Below are 26,031 nucleotides of genomic sequence, written 5' to 3' on the forward strand. Positions count from 1 at the left end.
TGCATGTATATAATTACACTTGTATACTGTATTTATTGTGTATTATACATAATTATGCTCATACACTATGTTTACTTGATAATGTGTATAATTATAGTCGAGATACATATATTGTATTCACAACATTGTATTATGTAAAGTCGTGTTCATATGTTATACATATTAAACATCATAGAAAATAATATTCAGATACTTCAAATTATAATGATGAAAAAATAGAAAAAAGTAATAATTAGAGAATGGAACAATGGAACAGTTCAATAATTGAATAATTGAATAATTGAATAATTGAATAATTGAATAATTGAATAATTGAGTAATTGAGTAATTGAGTAATTGAATAATTGAATAATTGAATAACTGGATAATTGTACACTTGAATAATTGAATAATTGAGGAAGCTTGACAACTTGACAACCTGAGAACTTCAGAATTTGAACTTGACAACTTGAAACTTGATATCTTGGAAACTTGATATATTGGAAAATTGAGAACTTGGAAACTTGAAAGATTGGAAACTTGAGAACTTGGAAACTTGAGAAATTGGACACTTGAAAACTTAGAAACTTGATATCTTGGGAACTTGAGAGCTTGGAAACTAGATATCTTGGAAACTTGATATCTTGGACGCTTGATATCTTGGAAACTTGATATCTTTGAAACTTGAGAGCTTGGAAACTTGAGAGCTTGGGAACTTGAGAGCTTGGAAACTTGAGAGCTTGGAAACTTGAGAGCTTGGAAACTTAAGAGCTTGGGAACTTGAGAGCTTGGAAACTTGAGAGCTTGGAAACTCGATATCCTGGAAATTTGATATCTTGGAAATTTAATATCTTGGAAACTTGATATCTTGGAAACTTGATATCTTGGAAACTTGATATCTTGGAAGCTTGATAACTTGGAAGCTTGATAACTTGGAAACTTGATATCTTGGAAACTTGATATCTTGGAAGCTTGATAACTTGGAAACTTGAGAACTTGGAAACTTAAAAACTTGAAAAATGAAAAATGTTAAAATTTAATAATAGGAAAGAATGAAAACTGTGATAATTTCAAAGCAAGGAAATACCTATACCAAAAAAAATTGATATCTCACTGACCCAAATTTATTTGACACTAATCCCTCATCACTGCACTTAATGCTCTCCTTTAATCTTATCGTCTTATCCTCATATAAAATCAGTCCAATAGCTCTTTCTGTAATACGTGTTCTGATTACAACAGTAATAACACCGTTACATAATGTACAAGTCTAGCAAGACATAAACTTCATAAAATAAGATTCTAAGGAAGTCAATAAAATCAATGATTATTTTTACAAAAACAAAAGAATTCGATTTCTGAAAGATACATTATCTTATAATTATAGGTCTTCAATTTAAAATGTAGTATTTTATACACAGCATGACTTGAAGGAAGACATTGATTATATATCCAATCACATATTCACTGCATCTGTAGATATTTGCATTTGCGATTAAACATTATGTCATCGACGCAGGGAGAAAGTAAAAGTCTCCAAAATTTGTTCAATGACAATTTAAAGTAGTTTCCTTGAAATTATTTAAACAAATCCTCGACTTAAAACGAACTGTTAACAACTTGTCTTCTGCAAACTTTGTATAGTCAAAATTAGAATTTAAGCAACCTTCAGTAAAAAATGTAAAAAATGTTTGAAAAGTTGTACAACATCTCGCGAGAAGAAGATGCAGAATTAAATATTTCTTTGTCACGTGAAGGTATACTTAAGTTCATTATCTTAATCTTATATACGGTATTCAAGTATTTTTTGTGTCAAGTATTCTCTCCCATCAATTACAATCCCCTAATGACAGCGGTTCGTTGAAACTTCTTGCCATTGACCAAGAATCTTGATGACGATCCTTCATATTATTAATCTAATAGCATCCTCGTACTCGCTGCAAATTTTCCCCGATGTTTCCTGTCTCGAGTCGCGGTTTCGAAACGGTGTAATCAAGTTTGACTTCGATGCACTTAATTGTGATATTTTTGTTACGTGAATGCATTTAGATCTGGGAAAATTTTGATGATTATGTCGAAAATTGAGATATGGGAATATTTACGAGATGATTTATGAGAATGTTTTACATTGGAAAACCTTGAAATCTAGGGATATTGGTACCTAGCACAATTTTATAACCTTTCATAACCTAAATGCTACAACTTCTTCTATTTCAAGTCCTTATTATACCTGGACTCCGCTAGCAATTCTAAATTACTATATTCTTGTAATATTATATTTCAAGGTCTATATCTAGACTTTTAGAAATATTATAATGCTATAATCCAGCAACCCTATATCCCTAGATCCTTATTAGCCCCAGATCCCTCTACTTCTCAGTCTTGACTAATCCTATATTACTGCAGTCCTATTAACCCTATTATTAACCCACATCGGTACTGCCACCAAATCCTTATATTCACATATCCTTCGAACCCTAGGTACCCATATCCCCAACTCCCATATCTCCAATTCTCAAATTCTTAACTTCCATATCCTCAACTCCCACATCTCCAACTTCCACATCCCCAACTCCCACATCCCCAATTTCCACATCTCAAATTTCCACATGCCCAACTTCCATATTCCCAACTTCCACATCCCCAACTCCCACATCCCCAATTTCCACATGCCCAACTTCCATATCCCCAACTACCATATACCCAATTCCAACATCTCCAACTTGCACATCCCCAACTTCCACATCCCCAACTCCCACATCCCCAATTTCCACATGCCCAACTTCCATAAGCCCAACTCCCAAATCTCCAATTCCCAAATTTTCAACTTCCATGTCCTCAACTCCCACATCCCCAACTTCCACATCCCAACTCCCACATCCCCAATTTCCACATGCCCAACTTCCATATCCCCAACTTCCATAAGTCCAACTCCCAAATCCCCAACTCTCATATCTCCAATTCCCAAATTCTCAACTTCCATATCCTCAACTCCCACATCCCCAACTTCCACATCCCAACTCCCACATTCCCAATTTCCACATCCCCAATTTCCACATGCCCAACTTCCATATCCCCAACTTCCATATGCCCAACTTCCATAAGTCCAACTCCCAAATCCCCAACTCTCATATCTCCAATTTCCAAATTCTCAACTTCCATATCCTCAACTCCCACATCCCCAACTTCCACATCCCCAACTCCCACATCCCCAATTTCCACATGCCCAACTTCCATATCCCCAACTTCCATATGCCCAACTTCCATATCCCCAACTCCCATATCCCCAATTCCAACATCTCCAACTTGCACATCCCCAACTTCCACATCCCCAACTCCCACATCCCCAATTCCCACATGCCCAACTTCCATATCCCCAACTCCCATATCTCCAACTCCCAAATCCCCAACTCCCACATCCCCAGGTCCCACATCTCCAACTCTCACATCCCCATACCCACATATCCACCCCACTCTTGGTGTGGTAGTAGTGCTAGTAGTAGTACTAGTAGTAGTAGTAGTAGTAGTAGTAGTAGTAGTAGTAGTAGTAGTAGTAGTAGTAGCAGTGTAGTAGTACTAGTAGTAGTAGTAGCAGTAGTAGTACTAGTAGTAGTAGTAGCAGTAGTAGTGTTAGTAGTAATAGTAGTAGTAGCAGTAGTAGTACTAGTAGTAGTATTAGTAGTAATAGTAGTAGTAGCAGTAGTAGTACTAGTAGTAGTAGTAGTAGTAGTAGTAGTAGCAGTGTAGTAGTACTAGTAGTAGTAGTAGCAGTAGTAGTACTAGTAGTAGTAGTAGCAGTAGTAGTGTTAGTAGTAATAGTAGTAGTAGCAGTAGTAGTACTAGTAGTAGTAGTAGGAGTATCAGTGGCAGTACTAGTAGTAGTGGGAGTATCAGTGGCAGTACTAGTAGTAGTAGTAGTAGTATTAGTAGTAATAGTAGTAGTAGCAGTAGTAGTACTAGTAGTAGTAGTAGGAGTATCAGTGGCAGTACTAGTAGTAGTGGGAGTATCAGTGGCAGTACTAGTAGTATTAGTAGTATTAGTAGTAATAGTAGTAGTAGCAGTAGTAGTATTAGTAGTAGCAGTAGTAGTACTAGTAGTAGTGGTAGTAGTAGTAGTAGCAGTAATAGTATTAGTAGTAATAGTAGTAGTAGCAGCAGTAGTACTAGTACTAGTACTAGTAGTAGTGGTAGCAGTAGTAGTACTAGTAGTAGTAATAGTAGCAGTAGTATCCTAATCAACCACCCCACCTAAAAAGAACCCCCAAAAAAGTCCAAAGTGACATTAGCACCAAAATTGCAGTACATATCAACTCAGTAGCACTCGTAGTACTAGTAACAGTAGTAGTCGCAGCAATAGTACTAGTAGTAGTAGTAGTGCCCTAATCAACCATCCTACCCAAAAAACACTCAAAAAATCCAAAATGACATTGGCACCAAAATTGTATATATCCTATACATCAACTCATTTGCGTCGATTAGAGCATTCCTGACCTACCATTCTTCAAATTCGCATAAACAACAAAGAATAGCCTGATCGTACGTGGATGGCTGGTTACGGCCCTGACTGAGTTAAAAGGAGGCATTCTACCGTGATAAATTCACCGTTGCCCGCGGTGGGGGCAAATCCACGGTGCGGAGAAAGTGCTGTTAGTTTATATATACGCGGGTAACGCGGTCCATCGCGCGCATTTTCGATACCACTCTCGCTAATTGCGATATATCAGACTCGACACCGGCCATCTAACACAGGCAGCGACAGGATGAGGATGCTGATCGGGCTGTTGGTGATCGCCACCTGGACCGGGATCACTATTGCTGAACTGCGTGAGTAATTTTTTGAATTATTGTTGATTTTGTAGGGAAATTAATTTTAATTATTAATGTGTGTGTTAAATTAGTTGCTGTGTGTAATATGGTAGCTGATGAACATTTTATTTGATTTACGTTTGCATTTGAAAGATTATTAGGTTGTCACTTACTAGGTGGTTACTTACTAGGTGGCTACTTATTAGGTGGTTACTTATTAGGTGGTTACTTACTAGGTGGTTACTTACTAGGTGGTTACTTATTAGGTGGTTACTTACTAGGTGGTTACTTATTAGGTGGTTACTTACTAGGTGGTTACTTATTAGGTGGTTACTTATTAGGTGGTTACTTATTAGGTGATTACTTACTAGGTGGTTACTTACTAGGTGGTTACTTACTAGGTGGTTACTTATTAGGTGATTACTTACTAGGTGGTTACTTACTAGGTGTTTTAGTCCTTCAATTTGAGATGAGTGTCTTTTATATGTAGGTATAATTACACATGTGATGTATGACATAGTGCAATATACATCGTGGCAATAAATAATAAAGAAATAATAATTTTAGAAGAATTCAGTAAACTTTTTATGTAAAACTTATCAAAGACTGCTCTATATGCAAAAATACCTTTGAGTGCAAGGATTTAATGTGAAAACTCACAATTTTTATTTGGTTTAGTATAAAAACTAACAAAATTGTTCTATGGTTTAAAACAAGATAATAGAATTTTTAAAGTTGATAGAATTTTTATTATGTTAAATATAAAAGCTGATGGAATTTTTATTTGGTTTAATATGAAAGCTGTTAGAATTTTCACTTTGTTTAAAATAAAGCTTAACAAACTTTACAGATGGTTTGATATGAAAAACAAAATAAATAATTTTTATGTGATTTAATATGAAAACATAACAAAACTTTTTTTAATATAAAAAATTAATGAAAGCTTCATATGGTTTATTTTAAAAAATTAGTGAAATTTTCATATGGTTCAATATAAAAAATGACTGAAACCTTCATATGTTTCAATATAAAAAATTACTGAAACCTTCATATGGTTTAATATAAAAAATTACTGAAAGTTTCATATGGTTTGATTAAAAAAAAAATGAATGAAAGCTTCATATGGTTTAATATAAAAAATTACTGAAACCTTCATATGGTTTAATATAAAAAATAAAAGAAATCTTCATGTTTCAATAAAAAAAAAAATGAATAAAAGCTTCATAAAAACTAACGAAATTTTAATTTAATTTAACATGAAAATTAATGCAAAGTTTATAACACAGGTGAAATGGTTAAAGAAAGTAGTAAAAGTAGATAAAAACGAAATAAAATAGAGTGTAATAAACTGCAATTACTGAAGAAGTCTGAACGTGAGTAAATGTTACGACTTTCATGGTTGGTTTTATTGTTATGGTGAAATTTATTGTCTTGAATATTGATGAAGCCAGTGCAATTGTATTCGTGTATTAAAATAGAGGAAAAGAAAGTATAATGAAGTGATGTTAGTGACAAGATTTCACAGTTGATGAATCATTGATTTTAATGAAACGTTTTTGGATGGATTTAGGATGGTAATTAGATGATAGGTTATTTAATGATAGTCATGTTATTAGTGAAAATGGAGTATTTAGGGAGATATTTAATATTTCATTATTTGTAATTGGTGGAAATACTGAATTATTTAATTGTAAGGTGATGGATGTGTTAGTCGAGGTGGTTAAGTGATGCATTTTCTAATTCTTTCATCGCGAGTTCAAATCCCTCAGAAGCCAACTCTTTTTATTCTTCATTTTTTTCTTTTTTTTTTTATAAATATATTTATGTTCATACATTATGTATATATCTTCTCTTAATAGTTTCTTCTTTTCCTCTTTATCATAACAACTCAAATTACAATAATTGAAAACCTATCACTGTATTGTCTCAACTATCACAACTTAACGTTACAATTAAATAAAATAAGTCAGAACACAACAAATTAAAAAACAAATAAAGTGAAATAAAATACATTCCTATAAAGTGTAAACAGACCATAAAATGATGAACGGTATAATAACACGTTCGTGTCAGTTCTTTAAAACGAAGAAAACAGGGAACACGCGATGCACTTTATATTCGATGTAGGTTTGAAACGTGTCTTGCGCGAGGAAAACTTTAATGTCAACTAGTCGACGATGCTTTTACTTTAATCTGATGTACTAGTTTCAGAAACGACTATCCTAGGCGCGTAATTACACTGAAACCGCAAGTAGAAACGTTACAAGGACGGTATTTATGTAGATTAATTAATCAAAGATGAAACCGTGTCGCGTTGTAAAAGCATGTGACACTTTTTTGTCGAATTTTAATTATTACGGTTACGGTTCGTCGTTACGGTTACGATGGCATCGTTATGGGTTGCGTGGTGGATCGTTGTTAGGTACATTGCCACGCGTTATATGGCCATGGGTTATATTGCAATATGTTGAGAGGATGTGAAGCTTTAAGGAATTTGGGATTTGGGGAATTCGGGGAAGGTGGGATTTAGGGAATTTGGGGAAGGTGGGATTTGGGCAATTAGGGATCTGGGGAATTTGGGATTTGGAGAGAGTGGAATTTGGGAAATTAGGGATCTGGGGAATTTGGAATTTGGAGAGAGTGGGATTTGGGAATTTGGGATTTGGAGAGAGTGGAATTTGGGGAATTTGGGATTTGGGGAGAGTGGAATTTGGGGAATTTGGGATTTGGAATTTGGGGAATTTGGGGAGAGTGGAATTTGGGAAACTAGGGATCTGGGGAATTTGGGATTTGGAGATTTGGGGAATTTGGGGAGAATGGAATTTGGGAAATTTGGGATCTGGGGAATTTGGGATTTGGAGAGAATGGAATTTGGGGAATTTTGGATTTGGATAGAGTGGGATTTAGGGAATTTGGGATTTGGAGAGAGTGGAATTTGTGGAATTTGGAATTTGGGGAATTTGGAATTTGTGGAGAGTAGAATTTGAGAAATTTGGAATCTGGAGAGTTTGAAATTTGGAGAATTTGGAATTTAGAAAACTTGGAATTTAGAGAATTTAAAAAATTGAGAACTATATTAATCCGTAAATTACCAACTTCAAAAATTTATATCTCCATAAATTTCATCTCATAAAACTTTGAAAGTTACGTAATTTCCCGTTATCAGCCAACACCTACGTCCCCATACATACATGTACACGTCACACAAAGTCTCACTTTCATTGCATACTTCATTAAAATTACCAATAAGATTAATCTTGAACACAAGGAAATTCGAAACTTGTGCAACTAGTAACTTTCTTCGCGTATAATTATATATTAAGCATGCAAACGTGAAAGGAATTCGAGAAACAAAACCTGCTACTTGCATCAATCGATACCCGTCCCCATGATTGATCACATTGACGTGGTAAAAACTCTCTTCGAATTGTTCGACACGCTCATTACGTCATATATCATACAAGGTTTCTTTAACAGGTGTTCACACGTGTCAAGTTTACACAGAACAGAATGAAACTTTCTTCAAATACTTGCAGAGTGTGTTTGAACATTTCTTCTGGAGATACATAATCTTGCAAGGCGTTTTGTCACGGTCAATGACTGTCGTTGACACTTACATTCTAAAGAAGACATTTGTTAATACTTTTAATTATGCAATAATGTAAAAATTAATTTATTATAATATTTATTTATTTTAATGACTTTTTTTCAATCTTATACATTTTTATTGTATTTTATTTAATTTTTTATTGATGTTATGTGTGGGCAGGTTATTGTGTCTTCATAGAACTGTAATATTGGAAACGGCAATATAACGTGAAACAAGTTTTTGAACTGCAAAGTAAAGGATACAGTGTATATATTAATAAGATCCTTATATTTTTATAAAAGTTGTATGTACTCTGTTAAAAAGACAGGTTATTGAATGTTCTTCTAAAAACCAGCTATATTGCAAACGGCCATATAACGAAAAGTAACGTTTAACCGGGTAAAAAGCATCAGAACATTACATTTTTTAAACAAGTTTATATATACTGTGTTAAGAAGATAGGTTACTGAATGTACTTTCAAAGACCGGTAATATTGAAAGTGGCCATATAATGAAAGACAATATTTAAGTCAACTACAAAACTGCTATAGTATATGTATCAACAGAAACGTTGCATTCGTACAATAGTCAAATGTACCACGTTCAAAAGACGGATAGTAACTTCAGAAATCGGCAATATGAAAAATGGCCATATATCAAATAGTAGTATTTCAGTCAACTACAAAAGTAATGCAATAAATTTATCTACAGAAACGTTGTATTCCTATAGAAATCAAATGTATCACATTAAAAAGACAAACAGCAAGCTTAGAAATCGGCAATATAAGGAGAGACCATATAACAAAAAGCAGTATTTCGGTCAAACCACATAAGTAATGCTATAAATTTATCTATAGGAACGTTGTATTCCAATAGAAATCAAATGTGTCACATTGAAAAGACAAACAGCAAGCTTAGAAGTCGGCAATATGAGAAGAGACCATATAACAAAAAGCAGTATTTCGGTCAACCACAAAAGTAATACAATAAATTTACCAACAGAAACGTTGTACTCCTACAAAAGTCAAATGTATTACATGGAAAAAGCCAACTGCATCACACAAATCGGCAATATAAGAAGAGACCATATAACAAAAAACAGTATTTCGGTCAACCACAAAAGTAATACAATAAATTTATCTACAGGAACATTGTACTTCTATAGAAATCAAATGTATCACATTGAAAAGACCTACAGCATCACAAAAATCGGCAATATAAGAAGAGACCATATAACAAAAAGCAGTATTTCGATCAAACTACAGAACTAACACAATAAATTCATCACCAGAAATGTTGTCTTCCTACAAAACTCAAACATATCACATCCAAAAGACCTACAGCACCACAAAAATCGGCAATATAAGTAGAGGCCATATAACAAAAAGCACTATTTCGGCCAATTAAACAAACGATCCATCATCGGTAACGTTACATTCCTGTAAAAGTCAACGCACCGTGTTGAAACGTCAAGTTAGTGAACGCTTAAGGCTGCGATGACTAAGCCGTCACGGTAGAGCGCGTTTTTGCGTTCCCGGCGTTCTCGAGGCCAGGCCTAAAATCGAAAGTGCGCGCGGTAGAAAGTGAAATTACGAGCCGAGCGGAGCTTTTTTTTTTTATTTCTTCGTCGACCATAAAGGCGAATCGCCGGCCGTGGACCGACGTAGCAGAAGATGGAAACGCACGTGCTACAACGCCGGGATAGAAAGGTTCGATCCACGCCGGTGATTGATAGATCGCCGGTAGCTAGAAATTGTTCAATGGCTAAGGCCAATTGATCATTCCACGAGATCCGCGGGACGATTATCGAGAAAGGAGTGCTTCACGATCGACCCGAATTTCTATCAGGATTGATGAAACGAGAGCTCTTTATTTGGTGAAACCGGGTGATGGCGGTGGGTTTTATTGGATACTGGAGGAGGAGAAGAGTGCGCTTTGGGAATATTTTGGGAATTTAAGGATTTGGGAAATTTGGGAAATTTGGGAAATTTGGGAAATTTGGGAAATTAGGAAATTTAGGGAATTTAAAGAATTTAGGGAAATTACGGAAATTAGGAAAATTAGGGAAATTAGGGAAATTTGGGAAATCAGGGAAATCAGGGAAATTAGAGAAATCTGAGAATTAAAAAATTTGGGATTTGTGGAGTATGGGATTTGGGGAGTTCGGGATTTGGGGAACTTGGGATTTGAGGTATTTTGGGATTTGGGGAATTTGGAATTTGGTGAATTTGAGATTTGGGGAATTTGGAATTTGGGAAGCGTGAGATTTGGGGAATTTGGAATTTGGGAAGCTTGAGATTTGGGGAATTTGGAATTTAGGAAATTTAGAATTTAGGGAATTTGGAATTTGGGGAGTTTGGATTTTGGGGAATTTCGGATCTGAGAAATTTGGAATTTGGGGAATTTGAAATTCGAGAAGTTTGGGATTTGGGGAATTTGGAATTGGGGAAGCTTGAGATTTGGGGAATTTGGAATTTGGGAAGCTTGAGATTTGGGGAATTTGGAATTTGGGAAGCTTGAGATTTGGGGAATTTGGAATTTGGGAAGCTTAAGATTTGGGGAATTTGGAATTTAGGAAATTTAGAATTTAGGGAATTTGGAATTTGGGGAGTTTGGATTTTGGGGAATTTGGAATTTGGTGAATTTGGGATTTGGGAAATTTGGAATTTGGGAAGCTTGAGATTTGGGGAATTTGGAATTTGGGAAGCGTGAGATTTGGGGAATTTGGAATTTAGGAAATTTACAATTTAGGGAATTTGGAATTTGGGGAGTTTGGATTTTGGGGAATTTGGGATCTGAGGAATTTGGAATTTGGGGAGTTTGAAATTCGAGAAGTTTGGGATTTGGGGAATTTGGAATTTGGGAAGCTTGAGATTTGGGGAATTTGGAATTTGGGAAGCTTGAGATTTGGGGAATTTGGAATTTGGGAAGCTTGAGATTTGGAGAATTTGGAATTTGGGAAGCTTGAGATTTGGGGAATTTGGAATTTAGGAAATTTAGAATTTAGGGATTTTGGAATTTGGGGAGTTTGGATTTTGGGGAATTTGGGATCTGAGGAATTTGGAATTTGGGGAATTTGGAAGTTGGGGAGTTAGAAATTTGAGAAGTTTGGAATTTGGGGAATTGAAAATTTGGGGAAATGGAGAAATTTGGGAAATTTGAGAAACGTGACAAATTTGGGAAATATGAGATTTTATATTTAATAAACAAGAAATTTTGCAAATTAAAAAATTGAAAACAAATATATTTGAAAATGAAAGAATTGACAGTAATGACATTCTAAAGCATCTATTAGAATAGCTACATTATCACAGTTGCAACATTTCCGTCTGCATATAATCAACAAAAATGAAGTGCATGTCGTTCTAATTATTTTCAACCCGTCAGAAAACCTGTTTGATCAGTGTCCCCATTAACACGATCCGCTCCTAATGCAATAGCTTTTACCTTTACAATGTTGAAAAACTCGATTTCTAAACTTAAAAGAACTTTCAAGGGTTAAAACATCTTATTTTTGTTTAATACTTTACGTCAATTCTATGTAATAATTTAAAAAAGTGAAGAAATATAAAAAAATTAAATTAAAATTAGTACCAGGACGCTACCGCTAGGTGGCTATAATATTTTTCTCCTTATTTTTGGTTTTAACAGGCTTAAATAATTTTTGTTTGAGTTCCTTTAAGATTTTAGGACACTGTAGATTTGTTTAATTAGAAGAAAAGTACTTTTTTTTATGAAAAAGACAGTTTTATTTTACGTAGGTTCCTCCGTTCACTGTAAGATGGCGCTGAGAGTACTGTTTACGCGGGATTTCATATAAATTCAAAATATTCGATTTCCTCTTTTGAGTTTATTAACTTTTATTACGTTTAAATACTAAATATTGTCAAGTGACCGAATTAACTACTTTCTAATAGTATAACTACTTTATAATAATATTGTTAATAATAATAATAATAATATTGTTAAAATGAAATGTCTGTTCAAGTTAAAATATAAATACATTCATATGTGTATCTAATTTCATTTATACATAAAAAAATTTCTAAAAAAATTCAAACTTTTGAACTTAAAATTATTGTAATAATTAAGTAAATTATTAATATAATTCTCAACTCAAAATTATTAATATAATTCAATAAATTATTAATATAATTCTCAACTCAAAATTATTAACATAATTCAGTAAATTGTTAATATAATTCTCAACTCAAAATTATTAATGTAATTCAATAAATTGTTAATATAATTCTCACTTTAAAATTATTAATGTAATTCAATAAATTGTTAATATAATTCTCAACTCAAAATTATTAATGTAATTCAATAAATTGTTAATATAATTCTCAACTCAAAATTATTAACATAATTCAATAAATTGTTAATACAATTCTCAACTCAAAATTATTAATGTAATTCAATAAATTGTTAATATAATTCTCAACTCAAAATTATTAATCTAATTCAATAAATTGTTAATATAATTCTCACTTTAAAATTATTAATGTAATTCAATAAATTGTTAATACAATTTCAAGCTTAAAATTACCAAAATAACATCATTGTTAAAAACTGCCTCTTTTTCACTAAATAAATAGATAAATATAATAAATGAAATACAACTCTGTTCCCCCCCAAAATATCAAACTTATCAACCAATACAAGTACCAACCAACTTATCAAGCTCACCAAACAATAATAACCTAAATAAATTAATTTGCATAGCATAAAGAATCACCTGCGTTTCGCACGATACTGGTAGCAACCTCATAAAACTGTGTCAATGTTCCTGTGACACGTTACCATAAAATTACACAATCGTTTCTCATTCGCAGCACCTGGTGTTCAGTCTTGTCCCCGCACCAACGACCTGGCACAATATGGCAGATGCGTGTTGGAACAATTAAAGGCGATCACCCCATATTTAGCCAATGGCATCCCATCCTTGAAGCTGCCCGCCTTGGATCCGTTGTTTCTCCCTTCGTTGACTGTCGACCGAAACCTGGAATCGTTGAAGATCAAAGCGAACATGACTAAAATACGAGTGTACGGTGGAACAAATTTCGTGATCGACGAATTGAAAGCAAATCCCCATGATCTTTCGGTTCAACTCAAGGTTTCGCTGCCGCATGTTCATGTGAACGGCGATTATGACGTGCAGGGGAGGCTTTTGTTGCTGCCTTTGAATGGGGCTGGCAGTTTCAAGGGAAATTTCAGTGAGTATTTTTATTTCTGGGTGAGTGTGATTGGTTTGTGAATGTGTGACTGGTTAGTTTGCAAATTGTATTGCTAGTTTGGAGAATATGGGATTGTGTGTTAGGTCTGAGTGTGATGTTTGTGATGTGTGTTGAGAGATTTCATCTTGGGACACTTTGGAACGTTCTAGGATATTTAGGTCATCTTGGGACACTTTGGAACACCTTAGGACACTTAGGCTACTCAGATCACTTAGGCCACTTTGGGACACCTTAGGACATTTAGGTTACTCAGATCATTTAGGTCACTTTGGGACACCTTAGGACACTTAGGTCACTTTGGGACACTTAGGTCACTTTGGGACACTTAGATCACTTTGGGACACTTAGGTTACTTAGACCACTTAGGTTACTTTGGAACACTGTAGGACACTTAGGACACCTTGGGACATTTTAGGACACTTAGGTGTCACTTTTGGGGGTTTGAGGATCTGGGCATTTGGGAAATTAGGAGAAACGGAAATTTGGAGGTTGAGAATTTGGAACTTTGGGAAATTGGGAAGATGGAAATTTGGGGGTTTGAGAATTTGGAAATTTAAGAAATTGGGAAAATGGAAATTTGGGGGTTTGAAAAATTGGAAATCTGGGAAATTAGGAAAATGGAAATTTAAGGGTTTGAGAATTTGGAAATTTGGAAAATTGGGAAGATGGAAATTTGGGGGTTTGAGAAATTGGAAATTTGAGAAATTGGGAAAATGGAAATTTGGGAGTTTGAAAAATTGCAAATCTGGGAAATTAGGAAAATGGAAATTTAAGGGTTTGAGAATTTGGAAATTTGGAAAATTGGGAAGATGGAAATTTGAGGGTTTGAGAATTTGGAAATTTAAGAAATTGGGAAAATGGAAATTTGGGAGTTTGAAAAATTGCAAATCTGGGAAATTGGGAAAATGGAAATTTAAGGGTTTGAGAATTTGGAAATTTGGAAAATTGGGAAGATGGAAATTTGGGGGTTTGAGAATTTGGAAATTTGAAAAATTGGGAAAATGGAAATTTGGGAGTTTGAGAAATTGCAAATCTGGGAAATTAGGAAAATGGAAATTTAAGGGTTTGAGAATTTGGAAATTTGGAAAATTGGGAAGATGGAAATTTGGGGGTTGAGAATTTAGAAATTTGGAAAATTGGAAAAATGGGAATTTGGAGGTTTGAGAAATTGGAAATTTGGAAATATGGTTATATAGGAAATTGAAAACTTGGGAACTTGGAAAATATAGAAATTTGGAAAATTACTTTGGAACACTGTAGGACACATAGGTCACCTTGGGACATTCTAGGACACTTAGGTGTCACTTTAGGACACTTAGGTCATTTGAGGAGACAGATCACTTTGGGACACTTATAATACCTTGGGACACTCTAGGACACTTAGACTACCTTAGAACACTTTGGACCACTTAGGTCACATTAGGACACTCTGATCCACTGCAATTTTATTATGTTAAAAATGTTTGATGTTAAATATTTGTAGTGTGTAATACAGAGATTCTACTGTGCTTTTAGCTAGATATTTTTTATATTGAAATGAACTTTTCATAATAAGCTACTCATATGTTGCAGCAAACACAGAGGCGTTGGTAAATGCTCAAGGTAAAGAGGTGACCGACAAAAATGGCGTCCAAAGGATCGACATCGATAAACTAGTAACAAAAATCCGCGTTGGTGATGGAAATATCAAGTTGAAAGCTCCTCCATCTCACAGTTTAGCTGGTAAATAATGTTCCTAAAATTGACAATGTTGATAATATGAACAAAGTTGATAACATTGACTGCTTTATATAACATTTCTATTTTATCCTTACAGCCGACGCAGCAGCCACCTTCTTCAACTCAAATCCCCGTCTCGTTCTGGACATCGCGAGCCCCATAATCGAGGACACAGCAGCAACTGTGAGCAGAGCCTTAGCCGCCAGAGCACTGGGTGTGCTCACCAAAGACGAATTACTCCCCTAGTCCCTAATTATTTAGACCACCCATCAAGCAACTGCTTCTAAGACTACAAAACAACGAGCTTACGTTGACTGAAACGAGCGAGTTTTGTTGATCGTGATACATCGTCGAGTACAACTTAATACGATCGATTAACGTACCGATGCCAACCCACAAGTTGGTCAAAGCAAAAAAAGCACCGTGACTTCCACTTCGGAAAATAAGAATAACAACTGCAATCTCACTCACTCTCGAGACGTTGCCGACTGTCATTTGGAGGTTAGAAAGCGTTGGAACGAGATTCGAAGTTTTGAGATCGTTTCGAAATTTGGAGCTTTAGTTTCAGAAATTTTGAATATTCGCGCTCTGGAATTTGGAAGATCGAAAGTTAAGAAGGTTGAATGATTTTGGAATGATCGAAATGTGCAGAGGTTAGGACTTTCAAAAATTGGAATTCAGGAAGGGACTTAAAGTTGAAACTTTGGGTGATTCGAACTTTGGAAAGTGGGGACTGGAAGGTTAGAATTTTGCGAGGTTGAGACTTTGAAGGTTGGAACATAGGGAAGGTTGGAACTTTGAAAGATCGAACCTTCGGATGATTCAAACTTTAGAAGACTACTTTGGACGGTTGAAACATTGCATGCTGGGACTTTGGAAGGTCAGAACTTTGGAAAGTCGAAACTTTGCAAGGTTGGATCCCTGAAAGGGACTATCAAAAGGTACTTTAGAAGGTTGGAACCTTGCAAGGTAACTTTGGAAGATCAACTTTGGAACGTAAGAACTTTGAAAGGTTGGAACTTGAGAAGAATTGTGCGACCGCTCGAGCCGATACCGCCGAAAATACGTGTGTCGTCCATTTTCTATTCGAACCAATCGTAGCTCTTCTAACGCCAGCCTCTCACGCGCCAACTCGTGGGTTGACATCGGTAGAGCCTCGATTAATTGTTACACAATTAATCGCGCAGTAATTTAAGTTTAGTTGTAAACAAATTACATCACGTTACTGTTATTGTTACTTTCTAGCACTTTGTTTAACATTTAACAATAAAATGACGATCGAACGATCTACTAAACAATTGTGTTTTATTAAAAATTTTTAGTTAAAAACTTTATACAAAAAATTGATAATATTGAACTTTCATCATTAAATAAATTTTACATAAAAAATTAGTCACATAGGGAAAAATGATAGAAAACAACAAAATTTCTTTTAAAAAAAGAATCAACAATGTTGTGAATAATTATATTTAATTGATACAAGTTTTTGAATGGTATCACATATTCAACCAAAACCACATTGGAATCAACTAATAAAATATAATGTACACTTTGAACAATCAGTAGAATACTGTTCGGAGATGTTTGTTTTTAATAAAATTTAATTAACCGTCGGGGAATAATTCTTTGTACGTGAAAGATTTGGTGATCTTGTTGGCGACGTTCGTGAAAAGTTCTGCTAAGGATGTTTCCAGAACTGGTGTTAGTTCATCCACTACGAGGGCGTTGTTGTTGTTCAACAATTCGTGGCTGGCTGCAGCTGTTTAAAAACAGAAATAAAGTTATAAATGATTTTTACGGTTTATTAGTTGTTGTATTGTTGTGTGATCTTTTATGGGACGGTTACTTATCGAACGTCTCTGTTTTTCGTTTCGGATCTCCTAATATTTAATTCCTCAATTCCACAAATTTTCAAAATGTTGAATTCTTGAATTCTTGAATTTTTAAATTTTTAAATTTTTAAATTCTCAAATTTCCAAATTTCCAAGCTCTCAAATTTCCAAGCACTCAAATTTCCAAGCTCTCAAATTTCCAAATTCTCAAATTTCCAAGCACTCAAATCTCCAAATTCTCAAACTTTCAAGCTCTCAAATTTCCAAATTCTCAAATTTCCAAGCTCTCAAATTTCCAAATTCTCAAATTTCCAAGCTCTCAAATTTCCAAGCACTCAAATCTCCAAATTCTCAAATTTCCAAGCACTCAAATTTTCAAATTTCTAAATTCCCAAATTCTCAAATTTCCAAATTTCTAAATTTTCAAACTTCTAAATTCCCAAACTTCTAAATTCTCAAATTCTCAAATTTCCAAATTTCTAAATTCCCAAATTCTCAAATTTCCAGATTTCTCAATTCCCAAATTCTCAAATATCCAAATCCTCAAACTCCCAAATTTTCAAATTACTGAAGACTCAAGTCCCCTAATTCTCAAATCCCTAAATTCCCAAATTCCAAAATTCTCAAGTTTCCAAATTTCTAAATTTCCAAACTTCTAAATTCCCAAACTTCTAAATTCTCAAATTCTCAAATTTCCAAATTTCTAAATTCCCAAATTCTCAAATTTCCAGATTTCTCAATTCCCAAATTCTCAAATATCCAAATCCTCAAACTCCCAAATTTTCAAATTACTGAAGACTCAAGTCCCCTAATTCTCAAAATCCCCAAATTCTTAAATCCCCAAATTCTCAAATCCCCAAATTCTCAAAATCCCCAAATTCTCAAAATCCCCAAATTCTCTAATTCCAAAATCCTCAAACCCCAAATCCCCAAAATCCCCAACACCCAAAAATAACCCCAGCAAATAATCCTTCAAACAACATAACAAACGTTAATAAAAAACATCAACATCACTTACCAAGAACCGTATCACCACCAAATAAGTTACTAAAGTGTAAATTAGCGTTTCCAATTCTAATTTTAATCTTCATCCTCTCGAAGTTCAGGTAAACGTCATTGTCTCGGAACACTTTGTTTGCTTTCAGAACAACGTCAGAGTCGTAGTCATCTTAAATACAAAAAGGAGCTCGTTGATTTAATGATGTTGACTCAGAAGTTTATTTTCATTTCTATGTAATCGATATGTGTGAGTGGAAAAAAATTCTATTTATGTTCGGTGAATCATTACCTTTTTTCAAATATTTCTTTTTCGACGTTGTACGTCGGTAACGAGTTGTGTAATCATGGAATAAAATCAGATAAAAAGAAGATGGAGTATTTTACATGTATCGTAGTTTGTGGAAAAAGTGTATTAATTAATTGCATGTGCTTAACACTGTTATGTAGACTGTATGTATGTATACATTCACAAATATTTATAAATATTCTGTGTTAGAATATTATACTAGTATACTGGTATACATACATACATATGCACACACATGTGACACATACATATGTGTATATTACACAGAAGGTTAACATATGGATATATTACACAGAAGGTGTATAACATATGTGAATATTACACAGAAGGTGTATAACATATGTGAATATTACACAGAAGGTGTATAACATATGTGTATATTACACAGAAGGATAACATATGTGTGTATTACACAGAAGGTGTATAACATATGTGTATATTACACAGAAGGTGTATAACATATGTGTATATTACACAGAAGGTTAACATATGTGTATATTACACAGAAGGTGTATAACATATGTGAATATTACACAGAAGGTTAACATATGTGTATATTACACAGGAGGTGTATAACATATGTGTATATTACACAGAAGGTGTATAACATATGTGTATATTACACAGAAGGTGTATAACATATGTGTATACATATACATATATATGTGTGTATGTGTGCATGTGTGTATATTAGACACATATGTGTACATTACACAGTAAGAAGTACAACATATGTGTATAGAATATAGTACATATAGATATATATGTGTGTGTGTGTGTGTGTATACATATACACATATGTTATGCATCTTACTATGTAATATACACATATGTGTCACATTAAGTACAATTACTATTATATCCCATTTTAACATTACTATATAGTAATATACTATACTAAAAGAAATTGTAGTTCCACTAATTGTTTTATTATCTAACCAGTTTTATTAACTGCAGATTAAATATTAAATGTAAACTAACTATTAAGTATCTTAAATCTTACCATTCAACTATTGAATATAACATTCCCTAAAGTTTTCTAAAAACAATGATTATGTCTTGCAATTATTGAGGTTGAAAAGGTCATAGTAAGATTCGATGAAATTTTACTGTGACGTCGTGTTAAATAAAAAAGCGTTGAAGAGTTATTGAAAATAGCTTACCAAAGTGTCCGGTGAGGTCTCCCTCCCCTGCGAGGTGGAGCAAGAGCACCCTTGCATCGATTTGATACTTTCCTTGAAAATTCAGTCTGTCGAACGACACCTTAAAGGTGAACTTCACGTTCTCCACGTCTGCCTTCAAGTCTCTCACTTTGAATTTTGATGGGCCTGATACCTGCATTCGAAATGACAGAGGAAGTTTGCCAAGTAAAGTTCAAGGTCATTAAGTTGACCTTCGATTGATCTTCAAACGACCTTCAATTGATTTTCAATTAATTATTTCTAATTTGTACTGTTGCACTATGTACACTAATTATAGAATCCTGTGTCGTACAAGACACTCTGTGTTATATTGCAACATTGCAATAAATGTACCTCTACCATTTCATCCATTAAAATTTGATGGATATTGAATTTAATGAAAGACATTTGAATTAATTAATTATAGTCAAAATAAATGAAACTTTGATTACAGTAATTAGTTCACCCAATGAAATTACAAGGAGTCATTCTTGCACTCCATGGCAATATAACGAGAGGTCCATGTACAAATAAATGAAACTAGCACCTTGATGTATGTTGAAATTGGAAAGTTAGAAATTGGCAGAACTAATTAATTTACCTTCAAGTCAGTTAAATTAACGTCGAGTCTTGCACCAACTGGTCCCCTGGTTAAGCGAATTTCCTTTAATAAGAGTGGCTCTATAGGAGGAGCTTCTAATTCTGGGATTCCTGAGGATAATTTTTCACGAAGCTCCTCTATAGTGTTCGCGATGCATGCGTTGATGTCTGGTTCGCTCTTCTTGCATGTTTTTATGTATGGTGCTGTAAGATGAGTTTTAATATTGTCATTAGGTGAAAAATTATAATAGTTCTTTTATAGGGGAGGGATTTTTTTAGGATGGGAATTTTTTAATAAAAATTTTGATAGGTAATTCGAATTTGAGACTTTGGAAATTTGGGAAAGGGGGGTTTGAAAATTTGGGGAGATGGAAATTTGGGAGTTTGAGAACTTGGAAATTTGGGAAATTTAGAAGGTGGGAATTTGGGGGTTTGAGAATTTAGAAATTTAGGAAATTTAGAAGGTGGGAATTTGGGGGTTTGAGAATTTAGAAATTTGAGAAATTGGGAAAATGAAAATTTAGGGGTATGAGAAATTGGGAAAATGGAAATTTGGGCGTTTGAGAATTTGAAAATTTGGGAAATTTGGAAAATGGAAATTTGAGGGTTTGAGAATTTGGAAATTTGGGAAATTGGGAAAATGGAAATTTGAGAGTTTGAGAATTTGGAAATTTGGGAAATTTAGAAGGTGGGAATTTAGGGGTTTGAGAATTTGGAAATTTGAGAAATTGGGAAAATGGAAATTTTGGGTTTTGAGAATTTGGAAATTTGGGAATTTGGGGGATTGAGAAATTGGAAATTTATGAACTCGAAAGATTTGTGAATTTGAAAATTAAAAAATTAGAAAAATTTGATATTGTGCAAAATTTCATTAATTGAAAATTTCATAGTTTGACAACTTACTAATTGAACGTACAAAAAGAAAATTCTAAGATAAAGAAAATAAAAAGATATTTGAAAGTCACTAAACGTCCAAGTAAGTATTGATCAACGGTTCACCAGATGTGTGGAAAGATATTAAAACATGGTAAAGTATTCGCGATCTTGATTTTGTATTCGAACGAGTTCAAGGCCGTGAGTGCAGTGGCGCTTTTAAAACCGAAAGCGGCGTACAACGAATTTTGCAATCGACTGGTTAAAATGTATGTGGCACGTTTTTGCCTTCCCTGCAGCACACTTGCTGAACTGGAATTTCGTAATCGATGTTTAATGTCAACGTCTTCTACGACTGATTAAGTCTTGCGACTTTTATTTTTACTTTACTTGGGCATTGGTGAATCTAACAAAAATCTTAACAAAAAATGCCAGCAAAAATCCTAACTAAAAATGTTAGCAAAAAACGTTAACTAAAAATGTTAGCAAAAAATGTTAATTAAAAATGTTAGCAAAAAATGTTAATTAAAAATGTTAGCAAAAAATGTTAATTAAAAATGTTAGCAAAAAATGTTGATAAAAACTGTTAATAAAAACTGTTAATAAAAAATGTTAATGAAAAATGTTAACTAAAAATGTTAACAAAAAATATTAATAAGAAATGTTAACAAAAAATGATAATAAAAAATGTTAACAAAAAATGCTAACCAAAATCCTTAAAGAAATTCTAACAAAAAATGCTAACAAAAATCCTAATAAAAATCATAACAAATAAAAATCTTAACAAAAATGCTAACAAAAACGTTAATAAAAATGTTAACAAAAAGTGCTAACAATAAATGTTAACAAAAATTCTCTTTTATTATCAAACATTTTTTTAAGATCTACTACAAAGTACATTAACTTGACAAAATTTTATAAATTGTATCTATTAATTCATTTTTAAAAATGATTAAAATTAAATTATTTTTATACATTGTTGTTTATAAATTATTTTCTATAAATTGTTGTTTATAAATTGTTTTTTATTCATTGTTTTTTATAAATCGTTTTTTATAAATTATTTTTTATAAATTGTTTTTTATACATTGTTTTTTATAAATTGTTTTTTATTCATTGTTTTTTATAAATCGTTTTTTATAAATTGTTTTTTATAAATTATTTTTTATAAATTGTTTTTTATACATTGTTTTTTATATATTGTTTTTTATAAATTGTTTTTTATATATTGTTTTTTATAAATTATTTTTTATAAATTGTTTTTATAAATTGTTTTTTATAAATTGTTTAGTATAAATTGTTTTGTATAAATTGTTTTTTATATATAAAGTTAGTAAAAATGAACTATTAAAGATACTCACGTATAGCAGCAAAGACTGCAGAGAACAGAGTCGCCGTGAAGCTGTAAAAGAAGAGAAAAGAACCGCGTGAAAATATTAATTTCTGCAATTTTTATTCTCAACAAACAAATCCATCAAACTAGAGATTTCATCATAATTGTACACAACTATACAAGCGATTTCTGCTAACTTACAAACGTATGTTTGTAAAACTCTTTAAACGAATAGTGCCAAGGCTGAAAACATTGGAAACTGTGATAAATCCATCTTCCACTTTTACATAATATGAGATGCAACTCAATTGCAGTAATTTATCATCAATCAACATTTTTTTTCAGGACGTAAGAACCTTGCAACAGAGGAAACTATCTTTTTTTTTTTTTTTTATTAAACAGGTGCTTTATTTTTCTTCCTTGTTTTAGATAATGATTGTGATGTATGGGTCTATTGAGTAATATTCTAATTTTTAATTATGAGTTTTGGATTGTTTTACTGTTGTTTGGTTGTTAGGTAATTAATTAGTCATTTCTCTTTTTTTGAAATTTAATTAATTGTTGGTTATTTGTTTGTTTTTTGGGGGAAGTTGAACTCTGTAACTGTGTTTGTGTTTTATCTTCAAATTGAATACTCAATTCTCCAAATTTTGGATTTTGGATTTCCAAATTTTTCAGATCTTAAATTTACAAATTTCTAAACTTACAAATTTTGTGATCTTCAAATCTTCTTTTCAAACTTCTAAATTCCCCAAATTCCACTCCCCCCAAATTCCAAATTTTCCAAATCCCAAATTCTCCAAATTCCACTTTTCCCAAATTCCAAATTCCCCAAATTCCACTTTTCCCAAATTCCAAATTCCCCAAATTCCACCTTCTCCAAATTCCAAATTTTCCAAATTCCAAATTCCCCAAATTCCACCTTCCCCAAATTCTAAATTCTCCAAATTCCACTTTTCCCAAATTCCAAATTTTCCAAATCCCAAATTCCCGAAATTCCACCTTCCCCAAATTCCAAATTCCCCAAATTCCACTCTCCCCAAATTCCACCTTCCCCAAATTCCAAATTCCCCAAATTCCACTCTCCCCAAATTCCACCTTCCCCAAATTCCAAATTCCCCAAATTCCAAATTCTCCAAATTCCAAATTTCCCAATTCCCAAATTCCCTAGATCCCATATTCCCCAAATCCCAAATTTCCCAAATTTCTAAATTTCCCAAATTCCAAATTTCCCAATTCCCAAATTCCCCAAATCCCAAATTCCCCAAATCCCAAATTTCCCAAATCTCAATTTCCCGAATTTCTCAATTCCCAAAATTCTAAACTCCCAAATTTTCAAATCCCCAAATTTCTAAATTCCCCAAATCTCAAACCCCCAAATTTCTAAATTCCCCAAATCTCAAGTATCCAAACTCTTCAATCCCCCAATTCTCAAATATCAAATTTCCTACAAATATTATTTAATTATAAAGTTAAAGCAATTCGATTGTTTGAAACATATGTGTTTGTACCCACATTCGAAAAAGAAGTACAGCCACGAACCATAGTATTGCATCATAGTTGCATTACCAAACCGCATGTATACCTGCGGTCTATGAAACTCCGCAACTTCCGGGTTTTGCAGCGTAGATTATCTTCCATACCACTTTTAATTTTAATCCTAACTAATATATTTTAATTAATTTTAATCCTTTAATTTAATTTTAATTTTAATCCTAACTTAAATTTAATTAACACCTCACTCCTTTGCTTACTTATTGTTAAATAATAACATTTTCACACGTGTTCGATTTTCCTAATTAATCATTCAGTCATACAAGTTTTTTTAAATGCATCGTTAAAGGAATCATAAGTAGTAATATAACATCAATGTTAATCGACATTCATTCAAGTAAATCAATTTTTTTTGTACTTCTTCAACATTCGAAACAAATTTGATAATTCAACATGTTGTTTCAATTAACATATCAGGTTTTACGAACGAGTTTTAATTTCCTTCTAGGAAGAATCATTAAGTGAATTATGCTAAATATTTAAACACTTCAATGTTAATTAAAAATGTTTAAGTAGCACTACTCTCATTTCTTCAACTAAACCGTCAAAATAGAAATTAAACACGAAGGAACACACTTCACTATCAAATTTTATTTTTCGTTCAAACAGAATTCTGAAGAGACTGATCAATCTCGAACCTAACCTAAACTTCATCAAAAGCAAACTCGAAAACCTTTCTTAGTCTTTCCAATTAAATAAGAATCACAATCTACGAATAGAAAAATAGCTTCAAAAAGTTAGACAAACTTTGCGGCCAACAAAATGGCAGTCACAATCTGCCAATAAAAAATTTCAAAATTAACTTGAAAAAAAAAACTGTAAACTTTGCGACCGACAAAACTTTAGTAACTTCAAAAATTTATAAAACTTTGCACCCAAAAAATTCCAAAATCAATCTGCCAATAGAGAATTTCAAAATTAACTTGAAAAAAAAAATCTGTAAACTTTGCGACCAACAAAACTTTAGTAACTTCAAAAATTTATCAAACTTTGCACCCAAAAAATTCCAGAATCAATTTGCCAATAGAAAATTTCGAAGTTAGTCAAAAAAAGAATCTGTAAACTTTGCGATCAACAAAACTTTAGTAACTTCAAAAATTTATAAAACTTTGCACCCAAAAAATTCCAGAGTCAATAGAAAATTTCGAAGTTAGCTTAAAAAAAAATTCCTTAAACATCCACCTAACAAAACTTCACATCTGCAGAGACGTCCAATATCCAAAATATCTCCAAACTTCCTCAAAAATATTCCAAAACCATCAACAAAACTCCGAACGCAAAGGGTTAACACAGTAAGCCCTTAACACGGTAAAAGATAAAAAAGTAAAAAATGAAAAAAGAAGGTAAGAAAGGAAGGTAATCGATCTCGTACCAAACGCGAGCAAGAAGAGCGCACATCGCGGCAGGTCAGCAGGTACTTGGCGACTAGTCAATCGCACCACGGGGATGATATGTAAAAGTTGCGATCCCCGAACGAACAGCACAGGGATTGCCTTATCGTGTTAGGCATGTTGATTGCCTCGTGCTACTTGTCGGTCATTGGTCCAGCACTGGATCGCCGATACTTGCTGAAGTTGACCACTGGAGAACGGTGTTGACTGTGGATCGATTTCGAATTCACTTTCCGCCACTCTTTATCCACCTTTCTTCGCCATTTTGCGACTCGAGATGCACGTTGGAATCGGATGTCGAAATCGTGTGGAGACTAGTTTTGCAGGTTTGGGATGGGTGGACTTTTGGGATTGACGGTTTGGGTTTGGGGATTTGGGGAGGGAAGGGTTTAGGAATTTGGAGAGGGAAGGGTTTAGAGATTTGGGGAGGGAAGGGTTTAGGGATTTGGGAAGGTAAGGGTTTAGGGACTTTGGGAAGGTAAGGGTTTAGGGATTTGGGAAAGTGAGGATTTAGGGATTTGACAAGTGTTGGGTTTAGGGACTTGGCAAATTTTAGCAAGTTTTGGATTTAGGGATTTGGCAAGTTTTGAGTTTAGGAACTTGGAAAGGCTTGGGTTTAGGGATTTGCCAG

The 26,031-nt window shown here is 33.4% G+C and overlaps 2 protein-coding genes across 2 annotated transcripts; one reads left to right on the forward strand and one right to left on the reverse strand.

Annotated features, from left to right (window-relative positions):
- Window positions 1-4,644: 4,644 nt before the first annotated feature.
- On the forward strand, window positions 4,645-16,628 carry LOC100883235 (circadian clock-controlled protein daywake). The gene is made up of 4 exons (XM_003699535.3): window positions 4,645-4,803; window positions 13,210-13,590; window positions 15,184-15,333; window positions 15,428-16,628. Exons 1-4 carry the CDS (start codon window positions 4,740-4,742, stop codon window positions 15,574-15,576), a joined length of 744 nt encoding a protein of 247 aa, XP_003699583.1. The 5' UTR covers window positions 4,645-4,739; the 3' UTR covers window positions 15,577-16,628.
- Window positions 16,629-16,781: 153 nt separating this feature from the next.
- Window positions 16,782-25,754, reverse strand: LOC100875286 (protein takeout). The gene is made up of 6 exons (XM_012285064.2): window positions 25,382-25,754; window positions 22,484-22,524; window positions 20,251-20,453; window positions 19,632-19,803; window positions 18,181-18,330; window positions 16,782-17,089 (listed from the first exon to the last, which is right to left on the reverse strand). Exons 1-6 carry the CDS (start codon window positions 25,405-25,407, stop codon window positions 16,935-16,937), a joined length of 747 nt encoding a protein of 248 aa, XP_012140454.1. The 5' UTR covers window positions 25,408-25,754; the 3' UTR covers window positions 16,782-16,934.
- Between the last annotated feature and the right edge of the window lie 277 nt (window positions 25,755-26,031).

The sequence above is a fragment of the Megachile rotundata genome, chromosome 14 (genome assembly GCF_050947335.1).
Source record: "Megachile rotundata isolate GNS110a chromosome 14, iyMegRotu1, whole genome shotgun sequence".
NCBI lineage: Eukaryota > Metazoa > Arthropoda > Insecta > Hymenoptera > Megachilidae > Megachile > Megachile rotundata.

Coding starts and splice junctions, on each gene's coding strand:
- LOC100883235 (XM_003699535.3), top strand. CDS start 4,740: ATGAGGATGCTGATCGGGCTGTTGGTGATCGCCACCTGGACCGGGATC. Junction 13,591..15,183: donor CAGTTTCAAGGGAAATTTCA/GTGAGTATTTTT, acceptor CATATGTTGCAG/CAAACACAGAGGCGTTGGTA. Junction 15,334..15,427: donor TCCATCTCACAGTTTAGCTG/GTAAATAATGTT, acceptor TTATCCTTACAG/CCGACGCAGCAGCCACCTTC.
- LOC100875286 (XM_012285064.2), bottom strand. CDS start 25,407: ATGTGCGCTCTTCTTGCTCGCGTTTG. Junction 22,525..25,381: donor GCTCTTCTTGCTCGCGTTTG/GTACGAGATCGA, acceptor CTTCTTTTACAG/CTTCACGGCGACTCTGTTCT. Junction 20,454..22,483: donor TGCAGTCTTTGCTGCTATAC/GTGAGTATCTTT, acceptor CTCATCTTACAG/CACCATACATAAAAACATGC.